Source organism: Tachysurus fulvidraco, chromosome 25 (genome assembly GCF_022655615.1).
Source record: "Tachysurus fulvidraco isolate hzauxx_2018 chromosome 25, HZAU_PFXX_2.0, whole genome shotgun sequence".
Lineage (NCBI taxonomy): Eukaryota > Metazoa > Chordata > Actinopteri > Siluriformes > Bagridae > Tachysurus > Tachysurus fulvidraco.
Genome location: NC_062542.1, coordinates 7,260,027 through 7,282,027, shown reverse-complemented (window position 1 = coordinate 7,282,027; position 22,001 = coordinate 7,260,027). Strand labels below are relative to the sequence as shown.

General features: G+C 37.7%; 1 protein-coding gene across 10 annotated transcripts in view; it reads left to right on the top strand.

Annotated features, from left to right (window-relative positions):
• Positions 1-22,001, top strand: part of arhgef1b (Rho guanine nucleotide exchange factor (GEF) 1b) — a 42,687-nt gene that overhangs the window by 15,362 nt on the left and 5,324 nt on the right. For 5 of the 10 annotated variants that reach the window (XR_007139517.1, XR_007139518.1, XR_007139516.1 and 2 more), the window contains exons 5-32: positions 1,419-1,517; positions 2,110-2,152; positions 2,360-2,465; positions 3,243-3,383; positions 6,638-6,667; positions 7,078-7,177; positions 7,384-7,444; positions 7,920-7,949; positions 9,171-9,377; positions 9,797-9,932; positions 10,729-10,740; positions 11,537-11,692; positions 12,104-12,291; positions 13,427-13,573; positions 13,671-13,753; positions 13,900-14,025; positions 15,944-16,058; positions 17,283-17,383; positions 18,638-18,712; positions 18,802-18,877; positions 19,002-19,169; positions 19,250-19,337; positions 19,469-19,588; positions 20,208-20,266; positions 20,765-20,908; positions 21,077-21,193; positions 21,283-21,431; positions 21,889-21,990. Coding sequence is in view for 1 of the 10 variants with exons in the window: in XM_047808636.1 (XP_047664592.1) it covers positions 1,419-1,517; positions 2,110-2,152; positions 2,360-2,465; positions 3,243-3,383; positions 6,638-6,667; positions 7,078-7,177; positions 7,384-7,444; positions 7,920-7,949; positions 9,171-9,377; positions 9,797-9,932; positions 10,729-10,740; positions 11,537-11,692; positions 12,104-12,291; positions 13,427-13,573; positions 13,671-13,753; positions 13,900-14,025; positions 15,944-16,058; positions 17,283-17,383; positions 18,638-18,712; positions 18,802-18,877; positions 19,002-19,169; positions 19,250-19,337; positions 19,469-19,588; positions 20,208-20,266; positions 20,765-20,908; positions 21,077-21,193; positions 21,283-21,431; positions 21,889-21,963 (2,952 nt within the window). In the remaining 9 variants the exon portion in view is untranslated. The remainder of the gene's footprint in view (positions 1-1,418; positions 1,518-2,109; positions 2,153-2,359; positions 2,466-3,242; positions 3,384-6,637; positions 6,668-7,077; positions 7,178-7,383; positions 7,445-7,919; positions 7,950-9,170; positions 9,378-9,796; positions 9,933-10,728; positions 10,741-11,536; positions 11,693-12,103; positions 12,292-13,426; positions 13,574-13,670; positions 13,754-13,899; positions 14,026-15,943; positions 16,059-17,282; positions 17,384-18,637; positions 18,713-18,801; positions 18,878-19,001; positions 19,170-19,249; positions 19,338-19,468; positions 19,589-20,207; positions 20,267-20,764; positions 20,909-21,076; positions 21,194-21,282; positions 21,432-21,888; positions 21,991-22,001) is intronic. The other 5 variants (XR_007139520.1, XR_007139522.1, XR_007139521.1 and 2 more) reach the window with 5 other exon arrangements.

Below are 22,001 nucleotides of genomic sequence, written 5' to 3'. Positions count from 1 at the left end.
GTCACTCCAAGATGTTCCAGGACATTTTTCTCAACTTCAGCTTCGGTTGACTTGGGGGTGTTCTTGGGCACATCGTCATGCTGGAATGTCCAATGCTCACCAAGGTTTAATTTGTCAACAAAAAGCATCACGTCCCTCTTTAAAATAGTCTGGTATTTCTGGAAGCCATGATTAAAAAAAAAAAAACAGCCCTACATCATCAATAACCCACCTCCATGCTTAATCGTGGGGATAGTATACTTTTGGTCATAAGCCTGGCCTTTTGCACACAAATGTACCACTGGTCAATTTGTCCAAACAGTTACAGTCCATGGAACTGTCTCCCAGAACCCTGTAGTCATATTCCAATTCCAATTCGACTTTTGATGTTCCTTGTGGTCAAGAGTGGAGTGCGTTTTGGAATCTTTATTGATTCAGTGCACGTCTTATAGATGCCACTGAAGCACTCGTATGAGCCATCATCAGGTTTTTTTTTAATTGGTACGAGCTCTTGATAAAAAAAAAATAAAATTTGGGCTTTCTTCCACGGCCAAACATGTTTTCAGCTTCTCCACAAGTTTTAAACTCCCCTATTATGCTCCCAATGGTGTTTTTTGGAAATCTTCTTATACCCTAAGGCCCTTCAGGGGTGATGAAATAATCTCCTCTCTCAGCTTTTGTGGAAGCTCCTTTTTCTTTGTCAAGATCGCAACTCCCCTTGAACACCTTCATGGGAGGGACTTAAACATGCATCATAGCTGAAGCAAATGAAGGATCATTATAGAGTTCCCAAACGCTTCATTTTGCTGCAACTCCTCTTTAAGGCATAAAAACTGTCAGAAAGCTTTAAAAACAACAATATTATATAGGGCTTGAATAATTGTAACATGGATATCTTAACAAAATATACTGTTACACATAAATAATACATCATCCATCTTCTGTGTTGTATATAAATTAACTTATAATGAGGTTATCTAAAGCAGAATTTTGCTCTATGAAAAAACTTTAATCGATAAATTCTTGAAATCTTTGGGAGCTTTGATACTTTGGGAGGTTGAATATTTCTGATTGCAACTTGTTAAACATATAGGTTTGCATGCTGATATTATTTGCACACAACTTTACTGAGAGATTGAAAAATGAAGTTCAGTATCAGTGAATTTTACAGACTTTAATAAATAAATAAATAAATCAGTGTTCATATTTTCACCTCTGGTAGTCGAATGGTCTAGGGTCATTCTGGTGATTTGAAATTGAAGCCAAATTTGAGCAACCCACAAAGTTTAACATCGTGAACTAAATTAAAGCAGGTCCACGTCGACGTAGACACATTTGGATGCAGTACTTTTTGTTCTGAAGCTTGAGTGAATTGTGGACAAGTCTTACAGTTTGGTAATCTGTATCATCTGTCTGTCTGTCAATCTATCCAACCACAGTTGTCCTACCTGCATGCTGACCTCTTCAGGAACCTCAGTACCAAAGAGACCAAGAAACACTTTGTGGACTTCTATAACAATTTCTTGGATAAAGGAGCAGTGAGTGAAAACGCATGCTGAAATCACAAGTAGAAATTTATGCCTGTTTATCGTTTAATGTCTGCGGTTTCTCAACACACTTTGTGTTGTTCTCTCAGTTTCCAGTCTGTCATCATCTCATTTGCTGTCCATGTTTTTCATTTAGCTCTTCTTCTTTTTTTTTTTCCCCCTCATTGTTTTTCTGTTTTTCTCTACCATCCAACATCTGAATAGGAGAATAGCTTCACATCTTTGTCTTTCTTAAGCAACTCGGTTCTTAACTCCTGGTTCCCCTTACAGAATTTCAACCTTTCCTCCTATCAAATACACCTGGTCTGGTCTTAATGAGGTCAGAGCTTACGAATGAACTGGATGGACAGTAGGGGGAAGTGTAAGGGAACCCCAGGAGTTAGGAACCTCTTTTTCATTTCCTTACCTGAGAGTCTGATTCTGTTTATTTCAAGCCAGTTCAGGTTAAAAAAAGTTTTTGTCAGGGAATGTAACTCAGGAATGCTAGAACACTGGCTGGGAATTTTAAAGCTGTAGGACCATCTAGTGGTGCGCTGTATAATGTATACCTTGCTTTGTTTATTCATCTTTTTTCCCCTTCTAGATTCTCAGAGTAGCAGTACCACATCATATAGCATACGAGTTGGGTAAGCTGATTATCAGAAAATAAAACATATGAATCATGAATCGTAACAAAATACATCACCGCATCTGTTTTTAAAGATAAAGCACAAAGTAAGAATTTTTTAAAGAATAGTATATAACAAAATATTGTAACTTGTTTATTAAAATGATTTATACCCTAAATTTTTGCTTTTGTTTATTTTTGAGGTTTTATATTCCGTGCGTTTCAGACCGTACCCGTCCAGACCTCATCAGTGAGGACCTGCAGAAGCGATTCGTTCAGGAAATACAGAACAATCAAACCATGGAGGTCCTGCGACAGCTTGAAGACTTCAGGTCAGAAGAGGGGTTTCACACTAGGATGACCTTATGATGTCTGACTAGGCATGCTTATGTTCTACTAAAAATATTTATTACATCCATGCTGTCAAACCCTGCCATGAATGCTGTATAGAGCACTGGCAGTTTTTTGTGAAGGAATAGGTGGCAGAAAGCAGTGCAGAATTAGGATGCATAAAAAGGACTGTTTACAAGTGACCGTTTATAATTGAATCATTTAAAGACAGTTACACAGTCGGGTTGTAAGGCAAAGAAAACATTATGTAGCTGTTTATAGTAATGCTGATATGTGTGTGTGTGTGTGTGTGTGTGTGTGTGTGTGGTATATATGGATGGATTTTAATGCTCTCCAAGCCTTAGTGCAGGACTGGGCTTATAATTATTATATGTAATTATTATTTATAATTGATTATTATTATAATAATTATTTGGTCAATATAGATTATTCTCAGTGAAATGTACCTTTTTTTTATCATCACTCTTAATTTATCGAGCCAATAATCTAGACTTCTTTTAGGGTTGAACAACACTGAGAAGACTCACACTGCGATATTTCTTATGAATAATATTGTAATATTTGAAAAACAAAACAAAGGGTTTTCAGATGGCAAATCAAGGTAGTAGTTCAACATACTGGTTAAGTCTGCTTTGGATAATTCAGTATTGCATCAGATTTCGTCATGTTCTCTTAACATTCAGCCTTGATTCTGGCATGAGATACTGTATTGCTCAGATGTACTTTCTTTTGTTTGTCCAAACCTTTTAACCGTTTAGGAAGAAAAGGAGGATGGGAATGACCCCGAATGAACTTGAGCTGAGTGAGGTCGAGAATCACTATCCAACAGACCGTGTTCCCAGAGAAATGAAGGAGAAAGCAGTGGCTGAGAGACTTCTAGAGAAGTTGACTGAATCCAAGTGAGTTTGTACAGTTTAAAATGGTAGGAGTGATAGTTCTGTGTCTCATAGTCTATAATATGTATGTTTTATACTGTTTTTTTTTTTTAATTGATAATGATGCTTATGGGAATGACTTATTTTATATGCAGTAATCGTGACAGTAGAGAATTTGTACACTTGGACATAATGGGAAGTTTTCTGTATTCCCTGAACAAAGTGCATAGCACATGGAGTTTTGCTAAATCAGAGCTTATGATTTTTGAGGATACAGATCGTGTCACTGACATGCATTAGTTTTGGTGAGCTTTACTTGACACAGTGAGGAAAAACCACCATACATATAAAGCAGGGGTGTCAAACTCTGGCCTGTAATTATATTTGGCTCGCGAGTTCATATCAGATGTGCATTACAGCTGGCTAGCCGCACACTCCGCTAATGCTACAAATCCCAGAATGCCTTGCCACTGTATTGACGCGTAGTCACGAACAGCAAGCGCCCCTCATTCTCTGTTGACAGTCGTTAACAACCATGTTACAGTCACATCGGACAAGTTAATTCCACCCTCCACAAAAATGGCCAAACGAAAGATGGACATAATATAAACGACAGACCTGTTTGTCATGTGTGCTAACGGAGCTAACATGTCTGTATCGAAAGAATAGAACATAAGAAGACACTATGTAACGAAGCATTATGAGAAGTATAAGGACCTGGACGTAAAGCAGAAGCTCCAGAAGGCGGAAGAGATGAAAAAAGTCTGGTTTCCCGGCAGACTATGTAAAGCAAAATCATAAAGTGAAGCTGCTGTAAAGGCTGTAAAGCTTTATCGTGGCAGCAAAGATTGCAAAATCTGCCCGGCCCTTTAATGAGGGAGAGTTTGTCAAAAAGTGTATGGTCAAAGTTTGCGAACTGAACACCACTGATGTGTCTTTTATTTCAAATTTAATTTCTTATGTGTTTGTAATATCAAGCTCTGGTTGTTCCAAATCCTGTGTCTAAGCAAAACTAAAGTTTGTTTCCATATGAAAAAGGTCGAACATTACCTGTGACTTTATCTCAGTTTTATATTTTGGCACACTGTGAATTTGAGTTTGACACCCCTGATATAAAGCCTAGGCCTCACTAGAGTATATTGCCTTATTAGTTGATCATGTAAGATGTATCAGTCTTTTTTTTCTGGTGTCTGAAGTGCATAAAATTAGCCAGATGCCAGTTTTCAGTTTATCATGTTGCATAAGCTAGTAAGGAGGAGATTTTAGGAACTCTAGCACCAGAGAGATCCCACATCGGACTGTTAGAGATTTGTTAAGGATCTAGGCAATTTGTCCCAAGGTTTATGGGTCAGAGAGGTGGCGCGGTGCCACAGTTACAGAAACTTATTTATTTGATCAAAAACGATAATAATAAGGAAAGAAATCCAAGCATTTCCCACAGTTCAGGTTTAATGCAAGCCTGGGAGGTGGTCAGTGTCTGTAAGCAGTGAAAAAACCTGGATGGTGGACTTTTAGGTTAAAGCACATTTATGTACAGTTAACAGTGTAAAGAAAAAAAAATAAAAAGGAACAAAAAAAAAATACCCTTTTCAGTATATTTTTAGAAGAAGCCTTATTTTGTCAATTGCACATTACAACAGCGTGGAAGTCTTTTCGTATTCCAGATTGTTAGGAAGTTCGGGTTCAGAGTGCACGGTCAGCCATGACCTGGCACTCCTGAAGCTGAGAGGATTAAGGACTTTTCTCACACTGCCCTTCTGATCAGTAACCCAGAGCCTAAATCGTTGTGCCACCACTGAAATGTCTGCACTGTTCTCAAATCGTTCAAATTTCCACATGGCCAACTTTTTTTTTTTTTTTTTTACTTATTCTATTACTATTCAAAGTACTGGATCACATGTACAGTGCTGAGCAGAGCCTAAAAAACAATTTAGTCACTTTCTAATTAGTGTTCAAATTATTTGTAAAGTGTTGGATTCATAAAATGTTGTCCTTATTTTCTCTTTTGGCCAAAATCCAAAAGTGCAATTTTTGCCCATTTTAGGCTGAAATATTTTGGTGGCATTCTTAACAAAACTGTATGTACAGTAATACGTTTTTTTCTATCGCAAGCTAAGTCGGGCATACAGTGATGCATTTTATAAAATATTCATTTATTGGCAGAAAGCCAGGGTGTCTTCGAGTGTTTAGTGCACACTACGTGTAGATTGGGGAAGGGGCGTGGCTTCAAGGCAGTATCAGTACCGTCCAAATTCTTTCAGTTTAATATGGACATGTTTTTGTTTGTTTTTCTGAACTCTATATATAATGGAAGTGAAAAAAATACCAGCTTAATGGAGATTGAGCTGGAAGGATGGGGAATAAGGAGGAAAGGAAGAGTTAGAGAGCCGAAGAAGCCTGCAGGGACACGTTGGCAGGAAGCTATTTCTTTCTGGATCTCTGCCAGGGTGATGGAAAGGGTAAGCTAAGGATATCCAGACTGCAAGACGAGGCAGTTAAAACAGACCGGAGTGGTTTGTTCAGGAAAAGGATCCCCAAACATCTCCTAGTTCTCACAGCTTCATCTAAAGGCAAATACAGTTGTTAAGACAAATAGCACAGTTTGAGTCAGGAACAGAACACAACAGTACTATTGCAAATTGCAAAATGTTGTAATAGGACACTATTACTGTACTAACAAAACATTCAGACTGTAGAATCGAGTTTGGAAAACATCCTCAAGCCTTCATTACTCTGAGGATGTAACTACGTGCTGACTTGTGCTACTTGTGACTTGACAAACTCAACCTAAACAGTCTGTGACCATAAATAATTTTTACAGGGTTGTTGGTGTTTTTTAGTCTTTTAGGAACAGCATGTTTTAAAATATATTTATTACCTGAGGCCATCCTTAAAAATATTCTTGTTTGCCGTAACCCGACCAACTTTTTTTTTTCTTCTATTGGCTTTAAGTCTGACCGACTTGCCAACATCAAAAAAATTCATTAAAACAGCTCGACACCGCTTTAACTTGGCACGAAGTTCTGGAAAGACCCAGTCAGTGACATCACGATATGCTAATTTGTTTAAAGTCATACCGACGTAATTACCGCCATCAAAATTGTACTTTATTTTTTACATTGAAACTTGGAAAAAAATAAATAAAAAATAGACCTACCTACCGACTTTTTTTTTTTCTTCTTCTTCTTTTTTCAGTTTTCATCAAGAACACAAATGTTGGAAATGGTCAGAATTTTTGGGTTCCAGAGTATTAACATTTTCTTCTGTATTACTTGCAGCCCTGCAATTGTTGCAGATGAAGATAAATGGTGAGTGTTTAGCTTTTTTATTATGATAATGATGTTACTTTGTTCTCAAGATCGTAGATTTATTGAACGCCATAATCAAATTAAAAAACCTTTTTCCTTTTTAATTAAAGGATTCATGCTGTAAGCGGTTTTTACATTTTTATTTTTATTTTATTTATAAGACATTTTACAAAATGTCTAAATTTACAGTAGGAATTAATGTACGAAACCTAATATAATCATTAATTATGTGATTTTATTTTAATTATATGTGAATTATATGGCTTTGTATAGATGAAGCCAGAAAAAAGTGTCAATTATTACAATATTACATTCTCCATTATTATCCATTACTTATTGTTTAATACTTTTGAAATGTTCTTTTCTACTTACTATACATATATTAATTTCTGTATACTTCCACCTTTTAGTTCTGCCATCTTTGGTGCAGTTGGTTTTTACATGAAGCAGCTGGGAGTGAAGAGCAGACCACCAGACAGCAAGAAGGGCAAAGGATTTTTCAGGAGGAAGGTACAAGGAATCTCAGTCACCATAAGCACTCTGACAGGGAAAATGTCACGCTAGCAAACTTTAACAACGCATAAAAAGGTTTCAAAATATTTTTGAGAAAATGACCTCCAGTAAACCGTAGTGATGTACATCTTATTTCTGACTTCTGTTATTCATTCCCCTCTTATCACGGGTGTGTGTATTCATAAGTAAGCATTTGTGTTTAGGTTCCAAAGAAGGAAGACAAGTCCAAGGTCCTCAGTATCTTGAGGATCGGCGGTAGCAGCAGTACGTATCCACACACTTCTTTGCATGACTTGATCTTGTTTTTAGTTCTGCATTAATATGAGGATTAAAACTGCAGCAACTATACGATGCAATGACTTTACACTCTGACTCATTTGACTAAGCACTTGTTGTTACCTTGCTGTAAGCGTCGTCCGCGATGTATTCCGATTACGAGCTCAGATCTATATTACCCAGTGTGAATACAAGCAGTTGTACTACTGCTAAAAAAAAAAAAGAAACCCAGTGAAATTAAAACAGTGCTGTAACTATTCAGTATTTGAGCTTCTTGCACATCCCGTGCAAATACTTAATGTCCATGTTCTTTTATATGTCAGTGACCTTAAAGGTATATGTTTGTTTCTTCCTTTGTATGATTCAGTTTAGAAATATAGCAGCATATAATACACAGACCATTATGACGTAAGGTGTTACAGGATTTAAAGGAACATTCTGTTGCAATGTTTTCCTCCTGCAGATGAGGTCAAAATTAAATTGGACAACGAAGGTACACTGGTTTGTTCTCTTTGTCTAGTCACTCCTTTTCCTTCATGGTCTAGCCCTTACTAATCAAAACTTGAAATCAGTGCACGTTTGCATGTTCTAAATTAAACAAAATAGTGGTGTTTGCTTTGTACATACAGGTGCATCTCAATAAATGTGAATGTCGTGGAAAAGTTCCTTTATTTCAGAAATTCAACTAAAATAGTGAAACTCGTGTTTTATATAAATTCAGTACACACAGCCTGTAGTTGTAGTCTTTGGTACTTTTAATCGTGATGATTTTGGCTCAGATTTTAACAAAATCCCACCAATTCTAAAAAGAGAGGAAGAAATGGACTGTTTCCCAGTGCTCCAAAGTCCTCTTTTTAGATGAGAGCAAGTTTTGTATTTCATTTTAAACAAAGATCCTTGAGTCTGGAGGAAGGGTGGAGAAGCTCCTAGCCCAAGTTGTCCAGTAGCCAAGTTTCCACAGTCTGTGATGATTTGTGGTGCAATGTCATCTACTGGTGTTGGTCCACTGTGTTTTTTGAAAAGCAAAGTCACCGCACCTGTTTACCAAGAAATTACCGACCACTTCATGCTTCCTTCTTCTGACCAGGTTTTTAAAGTTTTGGCACCTGCCCACACTGCCGAAAGCACCGAATGTTGGTTAAATGATCATGGTGTCGGTGTGCTTGACTGGCCAGCAAACTGACAAGAGACCAAAAAATGCAGATTAGCTGAAGGCCACTGTCAAAGACACCCTGGGCTTCCGTACCACCTCAGCAGTGCCACAGACTGATCACCTCCATGCTACGCCGAATTGAGGCAGTAATTAAAGTGAAAGGAGCCCTGAATTTATATAATACACAAGTTTCACTATTTAAGTTGAATTACTGAAATAAAAGAACTTTTCCACAACATTCTAATTTATTGAGATGTACCTGTATGCATACCTGTAACTGGAACGAAATACATTAACTGGAGTATTTAGTAAGTATTTAATACATAACTAATAATACATTTATAAATACGTGATAAACTTTGTCTTGTGTTGATATAACTTTGTCTGGGAAGAGGACTAACACTGTTCATGCATCAGATTTAATCTAATATTCTTTACTCCGTAATCGTATTTACTTTCTAGCCTTCTACTTTCTGCATGCTCAACAAAATGTTGTTATTGATGAAATGACTGCTTAAATTGTCGCTTGCTGTTTCTATAGTTTCAATTTGTTGTCCTTAGGCGATAAGGACAGGAGTAATGACCGGAGGAATACTGCGATCACCTTAGTACATCGTGGCTCTACTACAGATGGAAGTGTATTACCCGGCCCGGTTCGGAAACCTGCCGCGTCAGTACCTATCATCGCTCATGGACCAGAGCCCAGTGAAGTGACGCACAGCAACATTATAGTTACCCCCAGTCCTGAAGTTTCCCAGCCTGAGACAGGTAGATTGTGTTTTGTGCAGGGCATTAAATGCAGGGCATTTTGATTTTTGTTTGGTTTCATATATCCCATTAAGGCCACGGTGCCATTCCTGTGTCATTTCACGCATCGCTCGCTAACATCTTCACGATTTGACACGTCCGTGTTGTGCAATGTCAATAAAAAAAATAAATAACGGAGGCAGTTTTAAAGAGGAACAGAGCTTGTCATTGTATTTTTATATCATTGTGTTTATATCATTGTGTATATGAAATTGCTTCTTGATGTGAATCTTTAAGCTGTTTTGGTGGCTCATGTTGACCCAGCACCTTTCTATGCCTCTTTATCACCCATCTATATAACAGTCTGTATATAACTAGCAATGTCCTGGAAGCTTTGAGATATTTATTTAATATCATTGGTGTACATGTTTGTTCCACAGGTCAGACCATCAGTCGTACAGAGCAGTCTGTGTCCGATGGTGGAGACGTATCTCCTGCGTGCCCCAATGTCGATATTGTCTGGGAGCCTCCAGCTGTGACCGACGTCCCTGTAGAAGAGAGCCATGAAAAGGACAGGTAGTGTAGAAGTAACATTGAACCTGAGCTTCTTACCACCTAAAATTTAAGAGTCTTAAACTCAAATTTGCCAGATATATAACAAGGTATCGGACTGTGCTGTAACTGAGGGAGAAAGTCCATCACTCCTGAGTCCTTGCTGTGTGCTCTTCGTTGCTGATGCTGCTGACAACGCTGTCTATGCTTTATGTCGATGGATCTGCGCCAGTTTGTCGCACACCTTCATTACACACACGTTTGTAAATGTTCACTTCCCTACCTTCCCAAAATGTCCTCTTTGTTCTGCTCTTTATCTGTCTGTCATGTCCATCTTTCACTTGTCTTACTTGATATTATGTCTGTATAGACAGTCTATCAAGAGCATTTGTTCAAGCTGTTTTCCTTTATAGCAAGTGTCTTTTAGTCTTTTATAGTAATTGTCTTTTTTTAACATTATAAGTTGAACAGCTTTGATTATGCAACATCTCAGACTAGTAATTACCGAAAGTGTCTTCAACCGGTGAGCTCAAACATTTACATTTAATGCGCTGTGTCTGTAGAATCTTTATCTAGTGCATTCTCTTGCTCTGTTTGTTTGCAGTTGCTTTGTTGAAGTTTTGCTTTGCTGCCATTTTTGTGTAGTTTTGTTGGAGTTTTTGTTGGTTTGTGCTGGCTTTTTGGGTTCAATTTTCATTGAGATTGTGGTGGCTCTTTATATACTGTAGTGGTCATGTGAGTTAGGTTTTGATCATGTATTGACTGGAACCTTGTCCATGAGAACTGTTTTTTTTTTTTTTGCTTGTCCTATATTTTACAGACGGAAGACAAGGTGGGTCTTCATGACTGAGACATGGATATTCTGCCAGCTTCAGCCTGCTACTGATTCCACACTCATTTAATACCACACACAGACCAACATATGTCATATACTACACTTATCTTGTGCTAGAATATAGAATAACTCCTGTAAAGTCGTCCTGTAAAACTGTTTTAAACTCAACTTAAAAGTGATTCCTTTGGTCACTTCAGCAGATTTTAAACCTTATAACAATGACGTTTTGTACATCAGATACAGCATCGCTGAACCTTTCGGACGTGTAATATTTTTGGCAAACGTTCGACCTTGTGGTTGTGGTGTAAGCTGTGTTCAAGCGGAATAATGGAATCTGTGTCTGTGTGTGTACTCTGCATAATTTAGCACCGTATACATTTCTAAATTGGACAGTACTTTATAGTATTTCATCTGTTGCTTATTTTGCTCAGACGTAACTTTATTCAGCTTTATGTGAGAGATGAGCTGTTTTATGTAATAGACTTGCTCAGAGCAGCACCAGATTCTTGAGGTGGGAATGAGTCTGTGTGGTGTTGATGTTCTGAACCGGTTTTCTGTCATTATTTATGATCTCTCTTCATATTTTCTCTTCCTTAACCTTTCTACTTTTTTCTTGTGCATGCTTTCATTATCCTTCTTTCAATTTCAAAATGTACTTTCCTTTCGTGTCATGTTTTTTCTTTTTTCTCCCATCCCCCCTCTAACCCCTCATGCACACGTCTTTTTCCTTTCCTCTGTCGTACTTTTCTTCCTGTACCCTTCCTCTCCCCACTCCCTTAACTGGTGTATTCAGGAGTGTGCGTCGCAGCGAGAGTCTGTGTGTGGAACGCTGCCACTCTCGCCGAGGTGGCTCTACTCGGGCTAAACAATCTCGTTCCCGTAGCGATGTGGACCTTCAGTCAACTTCCACTTCCCAACCCCCTTCACCTTTTCCCCAGCCTGCCAGATTGTAAGACTGCATGAAAACACAAATCTACACAAAAACACAACTCAGATTTAATCAAATTTGCGACAAAATCTGTAAGCACACGCTGAGACATTTGCCTCAGGTGGCATAACATGTTACAAGACCCATACATTTTATAATTATGCATGTACTGATACATGCTAGAGAGAAAAACACGTGCAAATATGTTCATAAACACTCCCTGGGAGGAAGACACACAGGAAGGAATCAGTAACTGATGCTGTTAATCATAACCAACCAGATGTCTGATCTATTTTAATGACTAATTCCTTAACATTTTAACTAAATAATGGGGATTATAATTCCACAGATTGACAGATCACAATGATGGAGAGAAACACAAAAAAGGTCCACAATTATTCAGTTCTAACATTTGGCTTTCACTGTCTCTAGAGGGGATTCACCAGTAATGCCAGTCGATGGCCCTTTTAAAGGCAGTGGCTCCTTTACTCAGCAAGAGGAAGTGGAGCCCCGGCTCCTGGAATTAGAGCAGGATCCACCCAACTGGAGAGAGCTTTCCTCCAGTGAGACCCTGAGTAAACTCACTAAGAAGGAGACAAAGAGGCAGGAAGTCATCAACGGTATGTAAATGAATATTCCCAGAAAACCAAAAAACTAATATATATGGATTGTGGGTAAGTTTGAAGGGGGAAACTATCAAAGTGATACATCCCACATTATTATGACTCTTATAACTATAAATACACAGTAATATTTATTAGAGCATTTTTGCCCAAAAGAGAAAAAAAAATAACTAGATTTGTAAAGTTTGTTGCAAAAAAGGGTTTTTTGGAGGCGAGTGGACATAAGGATCAGTGTTCCGTTTGGAGGCCAGTGGACAGAAAGCTAGGGTGCCAAAACATTTGGATGCAAGTTTAGAGGAGCATGCGACGTCATCCGAATACTCTTGGGGAACTTCCTCAAGAGTATTCGGATGACGTCACAGTTTCCCTCATTGTTCTGAGTGTTTTGATATGTCACATGTCAATGTTGTAAAAAGTTTTCTGATTTTGCATATTTTGGGGGCGGGGCTGTGGGACAACCGAAAGGCCAGTCGGTACACCAATTTTTTTGTTCAGAGTCTCACCCTAAAGGAGCTGGCCGAGTTTGGTGTAGATCGGTCGAAAGCTTGCCGAGTTATAGACCTATAAAGTTTTTAATGGGAGTCTATGGGAAAAAAAGGCCATTCTGAGACCCGATACCGGAAGTAACGGTACTCGGATTGCTTAGAAAAGTACAGTTCAGAAGAAAAGTTCAGACCAGGGTCTACAACATATCTGAATTTGGTGCATGTGGCTCGAAAGCCCTAGGAGGAGTTACTCTTGATATATTTTTGTCTAAGCTTAAATAGGAAAACAGAATGTTGGCTTCTACAAAGCCAACATAAACAAATGTAAAGGTTTTGTACTTGCCATCGTGGTTACTCTAAAACTCTGTGTATACAGTTTCAACCTCAGAATAGTATTTTGTGAAAGTACAAAAAGTTTTTCACCACCTATGGCTATATCCATCACAGGGCACATAGTCATGCTCCTTCGTATCTACGTGCAACTTACCGTGGTCAGTTTACCTACCTGCATATCTTGGACAGTGCGAGGAAGCTTATATAGCGCACATTTTCTACTAAAAACTATAATCTTGTACCTTGCTTTGACTTTAATCCCATTTTGAATTGTTTTATCTCACCTCTTATTTTCTGTCCTGTTTGACCTACAGAGTTGTTTGCAACAGAGCATGCTCATGTGCGCATGCTGAGTGTACTGCAGACCGTGTTTTCTCGTCCACTGGAAAGAGAGGGACTCATGGAACCTACCGAGCTGGCTGCGGTCTTCCCTAGTTTGGATGAGATTCTGGACATGCACTGTGAGTCCTCTCTTGGATGACTTTGTATCAAGGTTTGAAGAAACAAAAAAAAACAACAAAAAAGGCCATTTATATTTATTGGAAATTATTCTTTCAGATGCTTTCTATGAGAATCTGAAGAAACTACGCCAAGATGATGATTATGTGGTTAAACAAATCAGCACTCTGCTGCTGAACAGAGTGAGTACCGTAATATGTCTACAAGATAATTGGATGTCAGTCGATTATTTGACTACTTTATATTTTGCTACTTTAAGTTATGTAGGGTTTGTAAGATGGCATAAGGCAATTCTCTCACATAAGCCATTAATCTCACAATCTCACAGTTTAATGGCTCAGAGGGCGAATGGTTCCAGAAGCTCACAGCTCGTTTCTGTAGTCGTCAGTCATGGACTCTGGTTCAAATCAAGAACAAGCAGAAGAAAGATCCGCGCTTTAATGCCTTCATACTGGTAAAGACACACACAAATGCTTTCTACACAAATTTGTTTACCAATGGCTTCTACACATCCGCTACGATGAATACATCGGTACTGGTTCTCTAGATCACAGACTAAGAATACTTATTAGTCTAATATTGGAGGGTCATATAGCAGATATTATCAAAATTACTACATGTAGTGTAAGGTTCTGTAAGCTGTTGGGGGGGGGTGTATGTGTATGTATGTATATGTATATATATATATATATATATATATATATAGATATATATATATATATATATATATAGATATATATATATATATAGATATATATATAGATATATATATATAGATATATATAGATATATATATAGATATATATATATATATATATATAGATAGATAGATAGATAGATAGATAGATAGATAGATAGATAGATAGAATATGAATGCTGTTGAAAGGTCGAAACCATGTCAGTGAGGAGGTGAAATACATTGAGAATCTTCTGGTAGGAGCTTTTTTAGTGATATATTAATAAGAAAAATGTTGGCTACAGGCTATCAGTTACGAGGTTGTAAATGGGAATAGAGCAGCTGCGAAAGAATTCAACATCAATAGTAGAATAAAGTTCAACTAAACTCACCGTTTTGCTTCTGTTACCTTTTTGTAGACTGTATATTTTAGCATGCGCCTTATAATACGGTGCACCTTATGTATGGGTTAAGTACAGAAATAGACCCCGTAATTGAGACTGCGCCGTATAATCCGGTGCGCTTTATAGTGCGGAAAATACGGTAATTAAATTGTCCCATAAATTCTAGAATCACAGCTCCGTTAATCACATGGCTGTGGATTACCTCAATCGAGCTGCTTATCTGGCTCAATAAATACTCAATAAAAGAGCTTGTCTCTGTTATGGCCATAACCTCCACTACTCAATAATGTGCTAATGGCAGGTCGTTTTTCATTAACATCTTAAAACAAGTCGTATACCTATCCTTATTTTTAAAAAATTAGGATAGTGCATTGAGAATCTGACAGACTGATATAAAAACAAACATGATACTCCCCTGCCATAAGTCATAATCCTCTCAAACTCCTTCAGTTCATTATCTCTATGGCCATTTCCTTTCACATTTTCTCTGTATGTCCCCATATCCTTAATGAATGATATTATCAAAATTACTACATGTAGTGTAAGGTTCTGTAAGCTGTTGGGGGGGGGGGGGGGGTGTATGTGTATGTATGTATATGTGTATATATATATATATATATATATATATATATATATATATATATATATATATATATATATATATATATATAGAGAGAGAGAGAGATGGATATATAGATATATATATATAGATATATATATATATATAGATAGATAGATAGATAGATAGATAGATAGATAGATAGAATATGAATGCTGTTGAAAGGTCGAAACCATGTCAGTGAGGAGGTGAAATACATTGAGAATCTTCTGGTAGGAGCTTTTTTAGTGATATATTAATAAGAAAAATGTTGAGGGCTTTGTTGAAAAAGTCAAAGATGGCCAATAGTTTTTAATGTAGCCATATTTTTAGAGACCAAACATCAAAGAACACTGCGAAAATTCTCTCAAGATTTTAGGATAAAAGTTTATTTTAAATCACTTTCTTCATTTCTCATTCTTTAGCCTTGACAGTGATTTGACTTGACAGTATCCTGTAGCAGTACATATTCAGCATGCACAAAAGAATTCATTCAGAAATGACCCATATAATTAAATTGTCCCATATATTCTATAACCAAAGCCCAATTAATCATATGGCCGTGGATTACCTCATTATATGTATGTATGTGTGAATGTGTGTGTATATATATCCCTTACTATATATAAATACGGTCCACCCATGATAGAATGGTATACAATGCAATGCACATTTTCCTGGCTGTATGTTTTAGGAGGCAGAGAGTAAGCCACAGTGCAGAAGATTACAGCTGAAGGACATCATCCCCATCGAGATGCAGAGACTAACCAAGTACCCGCTGCTGTTGGAAAACATTGCCAAGAGTACAGGTATTTTTTATTTTAGCCGGGTAAAAAAAAGTACTTAATCGATAAACAAAGCTTTGGTGAGCTATTTGATGGTTTGTTTGTTTTTTTTTTTTTTACTTTACTTTATTTCATTTGTTATTCATTCACTCATTTCATTTATATTCAGTACTCGCACATAATCAGGATCAGGGTGAATCCAAAGCATCGAATACACATTCAGCGTGAATTCAGGCCTGAGTTCCAAAACACATAAACAGCAAAGAATGGCGTACTAGTGCACTGTTTAGTTTGGGATGTACCTCAAGTATTTATGATTCTGACATTATACATTATATGACCAAATATTTGCAACTAAGTCCTAGATACATTCCAGTATGACAGTTGTGGGTGTGGAAGAGCTCCAGCTTAACATCAATGCCAAACCTCACTAATCTCTCTTGTGGCTGAATGGGCAAATCGCCACAGGCAAAATCTAGTGGAAAGTCTTCTCAGAAGAATGGATGTTATTATAAGAGTAAATGGGGAATACATCTTCAGTGGGATGTTCAAAAAGCACATGAGTTTGTGTGTGATTGTCAGGTATCCAGACACTTTAGATCAGCGGTGTCCAATCTTATCCACAAAGGGCCGGTGTGCCAACCAAGCAGAGGCTACACCTGATGCCACCTGTTTAATCAGTTGTTTTGGGCTTTTAGTAGACACTGGTGTGGCTTCTGCTCGGTCGGAATGAAAACCTGCACCCACATCAGCCCTTTCCGGATAAGACTGGACACCTCTGCTTTAGACCATATAGTGTATCTGCTTTAAAAAAACAAAAAAAAACTAATGAAGCTGAAAAGCTCTGTAGTTTTTACTTAATGAATAATTTGCAGTATAGAGAAACAAACATTATGCACTGTCAGCAATTACGTCTTTATCCTTCTATGTAAAACTGATCAGAGACTAAACAGAGGTAGATAACAACAACAAAAAACACTCATTAGCCACTAGCTAAACAGATTACAGGATAAAATCCAACGTTTTAATACAAGAGTACAGAAAAACTCACCAAAGTAAATTTACTGTCTGCCAGATGACCTGTATTAGGACGTCAGCGTAAACAGATCAGATTGACAAATCGATCAAAATATGATGTATAATCCAGGATACAAAGGCATCAGTGTACCTGCTTTTATCTAGTTTAACAGTAATTCAGGGTGGTTTTGCAATGTTTTTCACTTGTTTGGAACGGTTTCCTTCCTACAGAAGATAATTTGGAGAAGGAATATATCCAACAAGCTGCTGAATGCTGTCGAAAGATCCTAAACCATGTCAATGAGGAGGTGAAATACATGGAGAATCTTCTGGTAGGAACTTTTTTAGGGAAAAACCCGTTTTTTAATAATTCAATAACATTTTAATAAGAAAAATGTTGAGGGCTTTGTTGAAAAGGTCAAAGATGGGCAATAGTTTTTAATGTAGCCATATTATTAGACACAGTACATCGAAGAACACTGCAGAAATTATCCCAAGATTCCAGGATAAAATGACTTTCTTCATTTCTCATTCTTTAGGCTTGGCAATGACGACTTGCATGCACAAAAGAATTCATTCAGAAATGACCCGTATACCGTATTTTCCGCATTATAAGGTGCACCTAAGAGCCTAAAATTTTCTCAAAAATCGGCCGTGCGCCTAATAATCCGGTGCGCCTTATGTGTGCGCTGAGTTTCAAAAATCTGTAAAAATGTTGTGCGACTTTGGTAAGCACTCCGCTTGATTGACTGTCGGACCATTTCCCGCTGACACAGGGACGTAATACATACACTACGTACACTGACAGCGATAAACCAATCAGAGGACATTACGTAATACGTACAGTACGTACGCTTACGTCCGCCACGCCTCCGGTAGGTATCCCCCAAAAATGGCACCAGTGAAGAGACATGCTTACGAGGCACAATTCAAACTACAGGCTATCAGTTACGTGGTTGTAAATGGGAATAGAGCAGCTGCGAAAGAATTCAACATCAATAGTAGAATAAAGTTCAACTAAACTCACCGTTTTGCTTCTGTTACCTTTTTGTAGACTGTATATTTTAGCATGCGCCTTATAATACGGTGCACCTTATGTATGGGTTAAGTACAGAAATAGACCCCGTAATTGAGACTGCGCCGTATAATCCGGTGCGCTTTATAGTGCGGAAAATACGGTAATTAAATTGTCCCATAAATTCTAGAATCACAGCTCCGTTAATCACATGGCTGTGGATCACCTCAATCGAGCTGCTTATCTGGCTCAATAAATACTCAATAAAAGAGCTTGTCTCTGTTATGGCCATAACCTCCACTACTCAATAATGTGCTAATGGCAGGTCGTTTTTCATTAACATCTTAAAACAAGTCGTATACCTATCCTTATTTTTAAAAAATTAGGATAGTGCATTGAGAATCTGACAGACTGATATAAAAACAATCATGATACTCCCCTGCCATAAGTCATAATCCTCTCAAACTCCTTCAGTTCATTATCTCTATGGCCATTTCCTTTCACATTTTCTCTGTATGTCCCCATATCCTTAATGAATGATCTGTAATGTTGGCTTGTCTTCCTTTACAAGACTTTAAGGGACTACCAGCGCAGGTTGGACACTTCAGGGCTGAAGCCCAGCAATGAGCTCTACTCAGAGTACAGGGTAAGACATTGTCTCATGCCTCTCTGTACGCAGTCAGCATCGTGTAACAAAGTAAATGTTAGGTTTTAAGAGATTAGTCTCTCTTTCAGGGTATTGACCTGACAACAAGATCTATGGTTTATGAGGGGCCACTTACATGGAGGGTGACTAAGGAAAAAGCTCTAGGTAACAAAGTCTGTGTAGTATTTTCACCACACACATAAGTGTACAACTTGGGCACATAATTAATTATTGTTTTTAATGAAATTTTTGGCTTAGTAACACTTAACGTGTGTGTGTGTTTCCCCAGATGTGCAGGGTGTGTTGCTGGGAGACATGTTGGTCCTTCTGCAGAAACAAGACGATAAGATGCTCTTGAAATGCCAAAGTAAGAGTAACATTGCTGCCCAGGAGGGCAAACAAATGCTCAGCCCCATCATAAAGCTGGAATCGGCTTTCCTGCGAGATGTAGCTACAGGTAAGTGTGTGTCATCGTCCCCCACAAGTAGGAAGGTAAGATTCTTTCCAGAAAGTAAAATTAATAACTTTTTTCCCCAGATCGGAAGGCCTTCTATGTTATCTTCACCTGGGAGAGTGGAGCTCAGATCTATGAACTCGTGGCCCAGTCTGTTGCGGAACGAAAAATGTGAGCATGTGTGGGGTAAAATGTAACACAGTAGGGTTTTAAGCGGAACCGGAGACATCAGAAGGACGAGCGTTGTTTCGTTAGTAATCTGTACCATGGGTTTTTAATGGATACAAACTTATGTCTTGTAGATGGACAGATTTGATAAAGTCAACAGCGGATGACTTGAAAAAGAGCGCTGGTCATACGCTGGATAGGATGAGGCTTGGCAGCGTGCCAAGTAACAGCTCTGCGCTGGGATATACTAACTTGTAAGTATATAAAATATTTGTTTAAGGTTTGTCAATCATTTGTAATCAGTTAAAAACTTTATGGGTTCATTTGTTTCATTATATTTTTATTTACGCTACATAAAATTTACCTGCATTACATACACTTCAAAAATAGATGCGTCAAAAGTCTAACCCAGATTAAAAATGTAATACAACAACATGTCTATTGGCTTTAATATATTGGTATTTATCTTCATTTCTTTTCTTTTCTGTTTGAGATTTAGAATATTAAATTGCAGAACCTCTTGCATTATGTACTGTATTGTACAGTTTACTTAACTATCGTATATTGTTTACTGTCAAGTCCATAACCTTTTCACCCATCTTTAACAGTAGTGCCAATGATTAAGGCAATCAAAGAATCTTAAGTTGTTGTTTTTTTTTCTTTGAATAAGTTCATTTCTGTAAAAAGTTAGATTTCTCTTCTGTGTAAAAATTCGGCCCAATTATCCTATATTTCCCAGGGGTATAAATAATATCTGAGTCAAATTTAAAGACAATATACGAGTGTAGAATTAAACGTTTACAATATACAAATGTAGAATTAAAAAATGATTTTTAAAAGAAATTAAAATAATTCTCTCCCCTGCCAATATAGACTGAACCCCCCACTCAGCCCTACTGACAATGGAACAGATGTACTGAAAAACTCAGGTGGTAAGAACCGATGCTCATTTGTCATTAAGTGTGTTTTCACATTTGGCTTAAATATACCAGAATGTGCAGTATTCTTTCTGAAACATGGATTTATTATACAGATATCTTATTCATCCCTTTTGTTGCACATAGGTTTGAAAAATGGTAGAAACAATGTTTATCTGTTTGCTGTTTTTTAAATTTTTACTTTCGGAAACAACACTCAAGTTGATCCAACCGTCTATTATTGTGCAAGAAGTTTTTTTTTTTAAGCCATGCAGCCTGCCTTAAGACACGTGTTTCTCGCAGTGGCCTTAATGCAAACATTTACATCGCAAAGCTGAGCCCTGGGACAACGATTTAAAAAGTAACGGGGATCAATTTTCAGGCTTAATACTAGCTTTTTCACCCCAGAAAATGTCCTGAACTCTTGGACCAAATGGCCAAGTGTGAAAATGATTTGCATCTAATATAATTTATTGCATTGTTGTGATTGTGATTCATGTTCTGATTAAAAAGGTCAATATAAGGACAGCCTTACTGATGAAAAGTTCAGGCACACTCAGCCTTCACTGATTGACTGCTTAACTGCCAAAGGATTTGACCTACTGGCTTACAGCAGTGTTCGTCCCGAGCGCTCAGGAAGTGTGGCTTTGGATGAAGGTCAGTGGTCCCTCCATTACATAGCATGACAAATCTCTTATCATATATGTACGTAGTCAAAGGTTGTGTTCATCGGTATTCCTATTTTTTTCAACAAATATAAGTATATGAACCGTATTGAAATGAGCAGCATTCTTACATCAGTGCACTTGCGTCCATGCCTCACAGTAATGTCATTGAAGACACTGTTACTCGGAAGTACCGGTCAGTCCTCGAATGTCGAGCCTGAAGGAGAGAGCGGAGGAGAGTCAGCAAAGCAGGAGAATGATGACAGTCAATCACAAGGTATGAAACTAATATTACACTTCGTTTCATCATAATGTAGAACTCCATCTCTGGCAACTGGGTAATATGTGATGTGTTCTTTCATTAAGTTGAAGAGCACAATATAGAGTCACAGGATGAAAAGGCAAAGGGAGAAGAGCAGAAAGCAGTAATTGCTCCACTAGTGCTTTCTGAGGAGCAGAGAGAGGAGATCAGCAGTAAACTGGAGAGTCTGGAAGACCAAGTGAAGAGACTACAGGTTAGTTACCAGTGGTTAGACAGATGTCAGAGCTTTATGCTGTAAATTGAGTTCGTGAGATCATGTCTGTTAATCACGTTAGCAGCGAATTAAAATAAGCAGATAAGCAAAAAATTAATTAGATACACAAGCAGAATTGCCAAACTTTTTCACATTTTGTGTAAGAAAACCTGTTTAAATTTAGTTGTATTCTGGTACACTGTTATTACTAATACACCAAAAAAGTTGTCGTCTTTTTTTTTTATTTTTTTTTTTTAACTTCAGTAAAAATATCAGGTAAACCAGTTGATGTGTGAATCTGACAAATGAACTGAATCGTAAATATGTCCTGATAAATTGAGAGATTTGCTAAAAGTGCTATTACTCATCAGTTTGCAAGAGATCTTTATTTAAAATGTGACCTATGATTTATTTATTCATTCGTAAATTTGTGCCTGAAGCTGTAATGTATTTACAGAATGTGGAGGACGAGTATCACAGGCTACAGGAAACCCTTGCTAAGTTTACTATTCAAAGAGGCAACTACAACTGAGGATCATTCCAACCTGCTGGTCACAAGGTAATCCTGCC